Raw genomic sequence first — 13,169 nt, 5'->3', positions numbered from 1 at the left:
AGCCCACGTGCCGTAACTACTGAGCCTGTGCCCTCTGGAGCCCGCACGCCAAAACTAGAGAGAAGCCCACATGCCACAACGAAAGATCCTGCATGCTGCAACAAAGATCCTGCAACTAGGCTCCGCAACTAAGACCCTACGCAGCCAAATAAATAAATAAATAAATATTAAAAAAAAAAAAAAAGCAAGCAGGGCAGCGGTAGGGAGTGCTGGGGTTATTGCAGTTTAAAATACAGTAGTCAGGGAGGGTCACCTGAATGAAGAGAGGCAGCCATGTGTACACCTGAGGGAGGGACAGAGGGGAGATAGAGCAAGTACACGGACCATGAAGTGGGAGTGTGCCTGGATAGCAAGGAGGCCGGGATGACTGGAACTGGGTGAGCTAGGGCAAGAGTGGGAGGAGACGAGCACAGAGAGGTGACAAAGGCCAGGCCATGGTGAGGACTTGCGGTTTGGGAGCCACAGAAGGGTTAGGTCTTTGAAAGTCACAACGAGTTAGGGGCAGAGCCACTCTGTGTGACTCCAACTGGTTGATGCACTGCATCTCTTACTACGGGCCCAGGATACAGATACGACAATTATCATAGCAGCCCAGTTGTCCACCACCACTGGAATGAATCCACACATGTGGCATATCCGTACGATGGCTATGGATACTACTCAGCAATGAAAATGAACAAATGACAACCCCATGAAACAATGCTCTTAATCTTAAAGCGTAATATTGAGAGAATTCCCTGGTGGTCAAGTGGTTGGGATGCGCCGCTTTCACTGCCAAGGTCTCGGTTCGATCCCTAGTCGGGGAACTGAGATCCTGCAAGCCGCTCAGTGCGGCCAAATAAATAAATAGAAAAAAAATATATTTTTTAAAGTAATGTTGAGCAAAAGAATCCATGTGCAGAAGAATACTTATTGTACATCTCAAGTTCAAAAACAGGCAAAATTTTACTAGACTGTTTACGAATGCATGCATAGGTAGTAAAAATAGAAAAACAAGGAAAGGATTTCCATAAAAGTCAGGATAACGGTTATCCCTAGCAGAGAGGGTTGTGTAACAGGAGGGGCATCGAGGTGATTTCTGGGAGGCTAGCAATGCTCTCGTTCTTGACCTCGGTCATGGTTACACAAGTGTTCTTTCATATTTATTTGTGAAACCATATACATTTGATCTTTATTATTTCCAGATTCTGTATTTGCAAATATGCCTACTTGCTAAAATTTATCTGTAACCTCCAAATCAAAGCTTGCAGAATATTTGTAGTCATTTGTGGACATGTGCAGAGAGGCCAAAAATTTAAGTCGTTTGATGTTGTGTTTCCAGTTGAGGTTGAACAAGGCGACGATCTGCCTTGTTATTTCAACTCTCACCTGTAAGCAAGTGTCCTTTTCGTGGTGTATTTAGTGCCACACTTTTCACATTTTTGTGCTTTTTGTTAATTTCACTGATTAAAATGGCCCCTAAGCACAGTGGCGAAGCGCTGTCTAGTGTTCCTAAGTGCAAGAAGGCTGTGATGTGCCTTACTGAGAAAATATGTGTTAAAGAAAAGCTTCACTGAAGCATGAGTTACCGTGCTGTTGGTTGTTAGTTTAATGTTAATGAATCAACAACATCTATTAAATTAGTGTCTTTAAACAGAAACGCACATAAAACGAGAGTGTGTATTGATTGATTGATTGATGAAAATGTTGTGCTCAGATACTCAGAGAAACCCCCTGTGTTTCCCCTGGGAGCCTTGGTTCTCAGGATTCACTCAGGCTCACAGCGACTTTACAGAACCTAACTACTGCGAAAAGCAAGAATAGACTGTATATGTTTTATGTGCTTTTCTGTATGTCTGTTATAATTCAAAATAAAAGAAGATGAAAGGTAAAATGTTTTTTAAAAAAAGAGAGAGAAGGCAAAAATCTCTCTGATGTTTGGTGTGGAGAGTGAGCTGGGCCAGTGGGACCAGGAGTAGGGTCCTTGGAGGTGGAAAGGAAGGAGAGAAAATACTGGAAGGAGAAGCACAGATTCAGTCCTGATGTTAATAGGGATGTATTACGTTGGGGACAGAGGCAGAGTGGGACAAGGCCAGGTCTGGAGAGCCGAGGAGGAGAGGAGGGAGTTGGGAGTGAAGGTGCACACAGATGGCTCTGGTTTAGACCTGGGAACACCCAGTCACTAGTTGTTGAAGGAATATGAATTAGCAAGTCCAAGAAAGGCAAGGAAGGGAGGGCCTGGGATTCCTGTGATGAAACCCCCTGTTTTCTCTACCCCAGGGGATGCTCTCCCTGGTCCTGAACTGCATCGACCGCCTAAATGTTTACACCACTGCTGCCCACTTTGCCGAATTTGCCGGGGAGGAGGCAGCCGAGTCCTGGAAAGAGATTGTGAACCTGCTCTATGAAATCCTGGGTGAGGGGCCCCAGACTTGCCTCCCCCTGGAGCACCCCAGGTTCCCAGTCCTACTGGGTCTGACCCCTCTCTCCACCCTCAGCCTCTCTGATCCGTGGCAATCGTGCCAACTGTGCCCTCTTCTCCAACAACCTGGATTGGCTGGTCAGCAAGCTGGATCGGCTGGAGGCCTCCTCGGGTAGGAGAACCCAGGCGGAGGGGATGGGGACCTGCGGGGACGGGAGGGCTGCAGCCGCCTCACCTCTCACTCTGATCCGTGTGCAGGGATCCTGGAGGTGCTGTACTGTGTCCTGATTGAGAGTCCCGAGGTCCTGAACATCATCCAGGAGAACCACATCAAGTCCATCATCTCCCTCCTGGACAAGCATGGGAGGAACCACAAGGTTGGCCTCTCATCCCTGACCTCTTATCCCCTGAGTTCTGAACCCTGACCTTTCCCCATGGCCCTCAAATTGCCCCCATTTCCCCATCTTATCTCTTACCTGGACTCCTCTACCACAAGCTTCCGTCTCAACACAAAGGTCTCAAACTCATGGTTCTTAAATGGATTCTGGGCCACAGATGTGCTTCATTAACTCTTTGAAGTATTTTTTCAATTTCTAATTTTGTAGCCTTTAGGGGGGCTGCATAGACACTCTCCAGTTTGCCCCAAGTGCTACTGGTTCCCACTGAATTATTTCTAACCACTTCACATATTTACATTATCTACCTGGCCCCTGAAGACGCAAGTTCGCAACCTCCACTGATCTAAACCTCATCTGTGCTCTCTCCCTGACCGACCCTTTCACTCTTCCCGCTGACCTCTGACCTCTTACCCCAGTCTTTTTTTTTTTTTTTTGGCCAAGCCATGTGGCTTGTGGGATCTTAGTTCCCCAACCAACGATCGAACCCAGGGAAGCTCAGAGTCCTGACCACTGGACCGCCAGGGAATTCCTCAGTCTCTCTTTTCTTACATTGCTGATGTCTTATTCCAATTCATACGGCCCCCGCCTCTTGCCTGATGTTTCTCTTTGACCCCGATCTCTCTCTGTGACCCCTGACCTCCCACTTTCACCACCTCTTCTCAGTCAAAAGCTCCATCTCCCATCCTGGCATATCATCCTTCTGGTTTCCCACTCTGGGTCTTCCATGGACAACGCCCCCCGCCCCCCCGCCCAGGTGCCCTCACACCCTGACCTCTGACCTTGACCTCCAGGTGCTGGATGTGCTGTGTTCCCTGTGTGTGTGCAATGGCGTGGCCGTGCGCTCCAACCAAGATCTCATCACTGAGAACTTGCTCCCTGGCCGCGAGCTTCTGCTGCAGACAAACCTCATCAACTTTGTCACCAGGTCTGGCCCCTAACCCCTGACCCCAGAACTCAGAACCTCTCAATCCCCTCCCTGACTCAGACTCCACACCCAGGTGGATGGGCCTTCCTCCATGTCCCACCCCGGTCCCCACAGCTGTCCCCAGCTCACCCCTGGCTTCTCATTCCTCTTGTCCGCTCTCCCTGCTCCATTTCTGCCTCTGTCTCTTCCTCCCTCTTTCTTTCTTTCTGTGTTTGCTCTTTTTGTCTTCATCTGTCTGTCTCTCTCTCTTTCTCCTCCATCTCTTTTTCCCGGTCTCTCTCCCATCTCTCTCTTCTCTGTCCTTTGATGCCTCTCTGTCTCTGTCTCTGCTCTCTCTCTCTGTTTCTGTGTCTCTGCTTTTCTGTTTTTCTTGTGTATGTATATCTTTGTCTTTCTCCCTTCCTCTCCCACCCCCCACTGGCCTGGGTCTCCTCTCCATCTCTCCTTCATCCTCCTCTCCTGTCCTGTCTCTCCTACAGCATCCGCCCCAACATTTTTGTGGGCCGAGCAGAGGGCTCCACGCAGTACCTCAAGTGGTACTTTGAGGTGATGGTGGACGAGGTGGTTCCATTCCTGACAGCTCAGGCCACCCACCTGCGGGTGGGCTGGGCCCTCACTGAGGGCTACAGCCCATACCCTGGGGGCGGCGAGGGCTGGGGCGGCAACGGGGTCGGCGATGACCTCTATTCCTACGGCTTTGATGGGCTGCATCTCTGGACAGGTACCTGGACCCTTCTAGGGGACCCTCAACCCTGACCATTGACCCAGGGCTTCTAGGCTCTCACCACGTGCCTTGGGATTCTTGGGATCCTGACCCCCCAAACAGGCTAACTTTGACCCCTTACTCCTCATTTCCCAAGACCCTAACCCTAGAGCTTTCAGAGTCTTGGCTCGAACCTGTTTCTTCATAGCCTCCAGAACTCTGACCCCAGAGGATGTCAGATCTCTGACCCTAGAGATCCCAGAAAACTGCCCCGATTATTATGATCTCTGATCTTTGACTTATGCCCCCAAAGGTTCCAGAATCCTAACTCCAAGACGACTTTAATCTTTGACCCCCACACCTCTCAGGAACCTAACCTCAGGGGAAATTTGACCTCTGCCTCTAATCTCTAAGGAACATTTGACCTTAGAGTTTCTAAGGTCCAGACCCCATAGGATCCTCTAATACCTGCCCCTTGTCTCTTGAGACCATTGGTTCCATTGGACCTCTGACTTCTGACTTCTCCCTGGTGATCCTGGTGCAGGACACGTGCCACGCCTGGTGACTTCCCCAGGGCAGCACCTCCTGGCCCCCGAGGACGTGGTCAGCTGCTGCCTGGACCTCAGCGTGCCGTCCATCTCCTTCCGCATCAATGGCTGTCCTGTGCAGGGTGTCTTCGAGGCCTTCAACCTTGATGGGCTCTTCTTCCCCATTGTCAGCTTCTCAGCTGGTGTCAAGTAAGGACTTGCCCCAGCCCCCTGGCCAGTCCCCAGACCTGGGACTGTCCTGAGACGGCTTCTGCAAGCACGCCATGGCCTTCTATGGGGCCAGGACCCAGCAGCCTTCTCTCAGGACTGACGGGCCAGACCCCTACATGAAGGTCCCAGTGACCTCTACATGATCGCAGACACTCTCAGTGTCCTCCCAATGACCCAGACCCTCCCAATGACCTCAGCTTCACCCCAATCTCCAAGTGTCCCCCAAATTTCACAATGACCTTCTAATGATTAATAAGTTTCTTCCAGTGACCTCCCAGATGACCTCTGACTCTCCCAATGATTCTATGGATTCCAATGACCTCCAAATGATCCCAGAATCTGACAGTGATCTTCCAATGACCACAAAGCCTCCCAGTGATCTGGGACTCTCCCAGTGACTCCATGCTCTTAACAACTTCTCTATGACCCCAGCATCTCCCGACGATATTCTGATAATTCCATAATTTCCCAGTGACCTCTCAACGACCACAGTTATTACAAAGACCTCTCAGTAGCCCAGTCTTTTCCCAGTGACCCCAAGCTCTGTGAATGACTTACTCACCATTTCAGTGGCGATTATGATTTTCTCAAGGTTACACCAGACTCTCAGTGACTTCCAAATGACCTTCTTCTTGGTCTCCCCCAAACCTTCTGGTATCTCTAAATGCTCTGTTGATCCAGGACCTCCTCCAAAGGACCTTCCCATGATCTTGGATTAACTCCCCAGTGACCTGACCCCCACTTTCCTTTTTTGGTTTTCCAAAGATTCCTATTGGCCTCCAACATTTTCTTTGACCTTAGACTTTCCTGACTCCTAAATGACCTCCATGACGCTATGACTGTCCAGTGACCTCAGGTCTCCCCAGAACCTTCCACTGATCCCAAGATTGCTCCCTTACCCCAACTGTGTACAGACTCTCCTCTGTACACTGCCCTCACTAGTGACCCCCACTCTCCCACCTAGGGTGCGGTTCCTCCTTGGTGGCCGCCATGGCGAATTCAAGTTCCTCCCTCCACCTGGCTATTCCCCTTGTCATGAGGCTGTGCTCCCGCGAGAGCGACTCCATCTGGAGCCCATCAAGGAGTATCGGCGGGAAGGGCCCCGGGGGCCCCACCTGGTGGGCCCCAGCCGCTGCCTCTCACACACCGACTTTGTGCCCTGCCCTGTGGACACTGTCCAGGTACTGCTTGCTCTGCAAGGGTTTCCTGGAGAGGCAGACTCCCTTAGGAGCCAGGGAGATGGGGAGCTGAGCTGAAAGCTGGGGACCCTGTTGTTTAACAGGTGGGGAAACTGAGGCAGAGAGGAGGCAAAGGAATCTCTCAAGGCAGAATCTCGGTTTCAGGGAGTCCTCAGTATAGTCCCCTAAAAAAAGGACTATTATTTATTTAATTTTTAAAAGTATTTATTTATTTATTTGCTGCTCCGAGTGGCTTGTGGGATCTTAGCTCCCCGACCAGGAATTGAACCTGGGCCCTCAGCAGTGAAAGCACGGAGTCTTAGTCACTGGACCGCCAGGGAGTTCCCTAAAAAGGACTATTATTGCCCCCAATATACAGCTGAGGAAAGTGAGGCTCAGAGAGGTTAAGCAGCCTGTGCAAGTCACACAGCATTTGAGCCCAGGCAGTCTGATCCCAAAGCCTGTGATCTTATCCACCACAATTTGTTGGGCATCTTTTCTATTCCACGCCTCTCTCACTCCTCCTATCCCAATCTGAGCTCCCCACCTTCCCTCCAGGCATGTCCCTATAGGAGGGAATATAAGTCCTGTTTAAGATCCTGATCACAAGGGTTTGACTTTCAGCATGTCACCGTGGGCATGCGGCTTCACTTCTCTGTGCCTCAGTTCCCTCACCTGTGAGGAAAAGGGGGGAACGAGAGAACCTCCCTCTAGCATTGTTGTGAAGGTTAGATGAATTAATACATGTGAAGTGCTTAGCATGGTCCTGAGGAAACAGTAAGTACTCAGTAGAGTTACTGTCATTATTGGTGGTAGTAGTGTTATTGCAGGGGTGAACTTGCCATCCCCCTGTAGCCAGGCCAGAGCCCTGGGCCTCCTCCTGGATGTCACCCTTCCCCTCCGCCACCCACCTGGTCGCCTCAGGGGTTGTCCACTCCGCCTCCTCCCAATCCCTTCTCCCCCCACATCCCACCCTGGTCCAACCGTCATTATCTCTGCCTGCAGAACACCAACAATATAAATATTACTAGGCACCTACCACGTGCCATGCATTTATACAAACTTTGCGAGAGGGTTAGGGGCACCGACCCCGGCACAGTCGCAAGTCCCAGCACTGCTCTCTCTGTCTTAAAAACAAAGGAATTGGTAAATGACACACCCTAGGGCAGGAAACTAAAATAGTTTGGATAGAATCAGGACTCAAGCCCCAGTTCTTTCGATTCCGCATATTGTGATCTCTAATCAAACACAAGCTTTTCCCCACACTTAGTTAAAGATCTGTAAAATGAAAATACAGGTACTATTTATGTTTATTGAAAAAAAATCCACGCAGTTCAAGCCCACATTGTTTGAGGGTCCACTGTATATAACATTTAGTAGTTTATGTAAATGATTTCACTGAACCCTTATAAAGTAAGTATCATGAGTTAATACTGTTCTGATTCTCATCGTACAGAGAAGGAAAGAGACTCATCCATTCATTCAGCAAACATTTCACGAGCATCCCCTTCTGGGCTGGACAGGGCTGGGAAAATGCTGGAGACAGAGACAGCCCCAGCCCTGCCTTCACGGAGCTCCCAGCCCACAGGGGGAGACAGACCCATTCCCAGATAGTTCCTTAATTCTGAGGCTGCTAAGTCCTTACTCAGCCGGACATCAACCCTGGAGGCAGAGAGAGGTGATGGGGACCAAGACTCGGCAGTAGGAAAGGTCAAAATAGCTCTCTGGGGAACTGTTCAGGGCTCGCACGTGTTCTCGGGAAGAGGGGTCACGACGCAGACTGGAGGGGAGGCAGGGACCTCACCAATGTCACCTGCCCCCAGATTGTCCTGCCTCCCCATCTGGAGCGTATTCGGGAGAAGCTGGCGGAGAACATCCATGAGCTCTGGGCGCTGACTCGCATTGAGCAGGGCTGGACCTACGGCCCGGTGAGGGGGCTGCGTGCAGCGTGGGGCAGAGAGGCTAGACTGGCTGTGGTGGAGTGGCAACTGCTCACTAACTGGGAGGGGCTGGCGGCTGGGGGAAGCAACTTTGGGACACCAGGGGCTCCTTGGGTGGTAGAACGGGTCGGGGAGGCCAGGGGTCACAGTCTGGGAGTGCTGGGGAGGGAACGGGAACCGAGGAGTTGACTCTGGAGTTTCTCCAGGTTCGGGATGACAATAAGAGGCTGCATCCGTGTCTCGTGGACTTCCACAGCCTACCAGAGCCCGAGAGGAATTACAACCTGCAGATGTCGGGGGAGACGCTCAAGTGAGGGGCTGACCAGGGAGCAGGGGCCCGGGCCTGACCGCTGGGCGGGAGGGCAAGGAGAGACAGGGAGAGCGAGACCGAGACTGAGAGAGACAGAGAGAAAGAGACAAAAGAGAGGCAGAGAGAGAGAGGGAGACTGGGATTGTGAGGCTGAAACAGAGGGCAAGTAAGAGACAGAGGCATAAAGAGAGATGCTCAGTAAGTGAAAGAGAGAGAAAGAGACAAGGACAGAAGCAGACAGGAATAGACAAGCACAGTCAGAGATACAATGACAGAGAAACGGGGAGAGTCAGGAGCCAGAGAGACACAGACACCAAGACCGAGAGAGACGGGACAGACGCCCAGAAAACCAGAACAAGAGAGGTGGAGAGAGCTAGTGACCCAGAGACAGCTGACAGGGGCTGGGGGATGAGGGGAGCTGGGCTGGGGGAGAGGACGCCAGAGGCAGGGAGGCCACGTGGGGTGACCCTGTCCCCCTGCCCCCACCCCCCGCCCCAGGACCCTGCTGGCGCTGGGCTGCCATGTGGGCATGGCGGATGAGAAGGCGGAAGACAACCTGAAGAAGACAAAACTCCCCAAGACGTGAGTGTGGGCGGCTTGGGCCCCACGTGGGGAAGAGAGTAGGGGGCCGGGGATGCCGTGGTGAGGGCTGGAGCAATTGAGGGCCGGTGGGGGGAGGCTGAGGTCAGAAACCAAGGGGCTGTGGGTTAGGGTGGAGGTCATAGGACCAGGGGTCGGGGCTCTGGAGTCAGTGGTGAGTGTCCTGGGGAGGTGTCAGGAATGCGGAGTTAGGCATTCCAGAGAGAGAGTGGGAGAGAGTCGGACCCAGGGTCAGGGTCTGCCATAGAGTCCGGGAAAATGAGAGAACAGAGGTAATATCTCTGAGTTAGAGGTGAGGGGTCAATGGAAAGAGGTGAGAAATTGTTAGAGTTGTAAGTAAGGGATCCTAAAATTATAGATGAGAGATCAGAGGTCCTGGGGATAGATGCCAAGGTTCAAAGGTCAAGGACTCCAAAGCCAGGAGTTTGGAATGATAGGGTCCTGGGATCGGAGGTAAGAAGCCTCAAAGTTAGAAGTGAGGGGTCAGAGAGTTCCAGGGTGAGAGACGAGGCTCCCAAAATCAAGATGAAGGGGTCACAGAGGCCAGAGGTCAGTGAAGTCAAAGCCCTTGCTAGGGTCACAGGATCCTGGGGTCAGAAGTCAAGTATATCAAAGCTTATTTAAGGGAGTCATAGAACCCTGATGTCAGAGACCAAAGGTCAGAAATTTCAAAGCTCAAGGCTAAAGATCATGGAATCCTAAGGACAAGGGTCAGAAGTCAGGGATCCCATAGCACAGAGCCTAGAAGTGGAGGTGAGGGTCTTGTCCCACTGAACCCCGCCACACCCGCAGGTACATGATGAGCAATGGGTACAAGCCGGCGCCTCTGGACCTGAGCCACGTGAGACTGACGCCCGCGCAGACGATGCTGGTGGACCGGCTGGCGGAGAACGGACACAATGTGTGGGCACGAGACCGAGTGGCCCAGGGCTGGACCTACAGCTCTGTGCAGGACATCCCTGCGCGCCGGAACCCTCGCCTTGTGCCCTACCGCCTGCTGGACGAGGCCACCAAGCGCAGCAACCGGGACAGCCTCTGCCAGGCCGTGCGCACCCTGCTGGGTTACGGTTACAACATTGAACCGCCCGACCAGGAGCCCAGTGAGTGCTGACCACAGGCCCCTGACCCTGACCCCTACCCTGACCCTAACGCCGGCCCTTGACTCCTGATCTCTGACCCAACTCGCCTCTCAATGGGCTACATCTACAGCACTGACCCTCTCCGCCCAACCCTGACACTCTGTCCCTGACCCTGAACCTGATCTTGACCACTGACCTTGACCTGACTCAAGCCCTGCCTGGGCTATGGCTGCAACACTGAACAGCCAGACCAGGAACCCAGTGAGCGCTAACCCTGACCCTGACTCCAATTCCTGACCCCCAGCTACGACCCCTAACTCCTAACCTCTCGACTGTAGCTATAACATGGAGCCACCCAACCAAGGACTTAGAGAGCCTCTAATCCCTACTCCTAACTTGACTCCTGACCTATCACTGACCCCTCAATCCCAGCCTCAACCCCTAACCCTGACTGTGGTCCTCAACTTTCAATTTCTTAACCGCTGTCCCCAGCCGCAATTTCTATCCCCTCCCTGACCCTGACTCTCTCTTCCTGATCCTGCTCTCAACCCTTGATTCTTACCATTGACCTTAATCTTGACCCTTCACCCTGGACCATGACTGTGACTGACCCGACTTTCTTCCTCCATGCCTCTGTCACTAGTTCCTCTGTGAAGCTCTGACTGCAGAGGGATGGAGGAGAAGTCTCAGTGGGTCCCTCCTGCCTCTCTGTGACTGCTCTGAGATTCCCCAGTTCTTCCCTAACACCAAGAATTGTCCCTTTCCTCCCAGCCCCCGAAAGGCCCTCACCTTTCCTGGTCTCTCCCACCAACCCAGCCTCTCTGACTCTGCCTGACCCCATCTGTAGGTCAGGCGGAGAGGCAGTCTCGCTGGGACCGGGTGCGCATCTTCAGGGCAGAGAAATCCTATGTGGTGCAGAGCGGCCGCTGGTACTTCGAGTTTGAGGCAGTCACCACCGGCGAGATGCGAGTGGGCTGGGCGAGGCCTGAGCTGCGGCCTGACGTGGAGCTGGGAGCTGATGAGCTGGCCTATGTCTTCAATGGGCACCGCGTGGGTAGCTCCCTGGGCTCCACTCTGCCAGGCTCTGTGGTCCTTCCCACAGCTCACACGCTCCAGCCCTGCCTCTACCTGTGCCTCACTCTGTCCGCCCATCTCTGACTCTACCTTCCCACTCATCTATCATTCTTCCACGTATCCTTCCCTCTCTCTGTCCACGCATATGTCCATCCATCATCCATCTCTCTATCCAACCATCCGTCTGTCCATTCATCCATCCTTCTCATCTGTCCAAAGAATCATTCAGTCATCCACATTGCCATCTATTCATGTAGTTGTTAGTTCAGCAATTCACCTGTTTAATCAATTTGTGATTTCATTTATCCATTCATCTATCCAATAATTTAATGCATAAATACATCATCTATTTATCCATCCACCCATCCATCTACCTATGTGTCTGTCTACACTTTCTATCTTCCCTGCATCAACCCAGGTAGACTCTCAGCTTTCATTTCGTTCTTCCATCCAGCCATATACCCTGCTTCCTATCCATCCATCTCATTATCCATTTATCTATTCTGGGGGCATATGGGTATATTTGGGTTCGTATGGGGGACATTGACAGGTTAGTTTTTCCTTTCCACCCCTCTACTTGCTGCTGTCCCCAACCCTCCACTAGCACTTTGGTGGTCTGTGTAACCCCAGCCCCAGTCATGGAAACAATAGAGACCCCAGGCAGAAGGGATGAGATACAGAGATTAGTGGGAGGGGAAAGCATGAAAGCTTATCCTTTAAGGATCATGGATGCAAACGTGGGGTAAGATGGGGGACACCGTGGGGGTGAACCCTCTTCTGTCCCACATGCCCTGGACCTGACACTTGTATCTTTACGTCTCCCCTTGCTTCTGTATCTCTCCATTCCTCTGCGTGTCTCTCCTGCACCACATCTTCCCCTTGCCTCCTCACAGGGTCAGCGCTGGCACTTGGGCAGTGAACTGTTTGGGCGTCCCTGGCAGTCAGGTGATGTCGTGGGCTGCATGATCGACCTCACAGAGAACACCATTATCTTCACCCTCAACGGCGAGGTCCTCATGTCCGATTCAGGCTCTGAAACAGCCTTCCGGGATATTGAGATTGGGGATGGTGAGGGCTGGCCTTGTGGCCCCTTTCTGGTTTTCTTCCGTCTCACCTGACCCTACGCTGTCCCCTCCAGCCCGCCGCTCTTCCATCCCTTCTTTCCACAGTACCTCCTTCCCCATGGCTGCCCCTGCCCTGCCCTGCCCATCTATCCTCACCCCTGCCCATCTATCCCCTCCCACTAGGCTTCCTGCCCGTCTGCAGCTTGGGACCTGGCCAGGTGGGTCACCTGAACCTGGGCCAGGATGTGAGCTCCCTGCGGTTCTTTGCCATCTGTGGCCTCCAGGAAGGTTTTGAGCCATTTGCCATCAACATGCAGCGCCCGGTCACTACCTGGTTCAGCAAAAGCCTTCCCCAGTTTGAGGCCATGCGCCCTGAGCATCCCCACTATGAGGTGAGGACCAACCCCGCTCAGTACGCTCTGATCTGCTTCCAAATCTCATTCTCCCCACAGTTCTCTTCCCCAAGCTTCTCTTTGGCTTCTTTGTTAGCCCACTAACCGTGTAGAAGTGGGTGTCAGGATCATGGGCTCCCAGGGCTGCCTTGTAGGGTATAACCTTGGCAAACTACACCTTTCTGAGCTCCAGGTACCGTGCCTACAAAATAGGGGAAGGGAGAAAAGAGAAGCTGGATTAAGTGACCCCAGTGGACATTTCCAGCCCTTATAACTATCTAATCCTACAACAAGGTTTAAAGAAATATAAATCACTGGGTACATTTTGACACCTTCCTTACTAACTG

At 52.3% G+C, this 13,169-nt stretch overlaps 1 protein-coding gene across 2 annotated transcripts in view; it reads left to right on the top strand.

Annotated features, from left to right (window-relative positions):
- RYR1 (ryanodine receptor 1) overlaps positions 1–13,169 on the top strand; it is a 116,005-nt gene that overhangs the window by 14,752 nt on the left and 88,084 nt on the right. For both annotated transcript variants that reach the window (XM_082437632.1, XM_082437631.1), the window contains exons 14-27: positions 2,260–2,395; positions 2,478–2,573; positions 2,660–2,778; positions 3,591–3,724; positions 4,204–4,445; positions 4,972–5,164; positions 6,150–6,366; positions 8,187–8,291; positions 8,510–8,613; positions 9,112–9,195; positions 10,006–10,313; positions 11,140–11,342; positions 12,260–12,434; positions 12,614–12,822. In XM_082437632.1, coding sequence (XP_082293758.1) covers positions 2,260–2,395; positions 2,478–2,573; positions 2,660–2,778; positions 3,591–3,724; positions 4,204–4,445; positions 4,972–5,164; positions 6,150–6,366; positions 8,187–8,291; positions 8,510–8,613; positions 9,112–9,195; positions 10,006–10,313; positions 11,140–11,342; positions 12,260–12,434; positions 12,614–12,822 — 2,325 coding nt within the window. The remainder of the gene's footprint in view (positions 1–2,259; positions 2,396–2,477; positions 2,574–2,659; positions 2,779–3,590; positions 3,725–4,203; positions 4,446–4,971; positions 5,165–6,149; positions 6,367–8,186; positions 8,292–8,509; positions 8,614–9,111; positions 9,196–10,005; positions 10,314–11,139; positions 11,343–12,259; positions 12,435–12,613; positions 12,823–13,169) is intronic.

The sequence above is a fragment of the Balaenoptera physalus genome, assembly GCF_965194825.1.
Source record: "Balaenoptera physalus genome assembly, chromosome: 19".
Taxonomy (NCBI): domain Eukaryota; kingdom Metazoa; phylum Chordata; class Mammalia; order Artiodactyla; family Balaenopteridae; genus Balaenoptera; species Balaenoptera physalus.
Note: the sequence above shows the minus strand (reverse complement) of the source record. Positions and strands in the feature narration are given on the sequence as shown.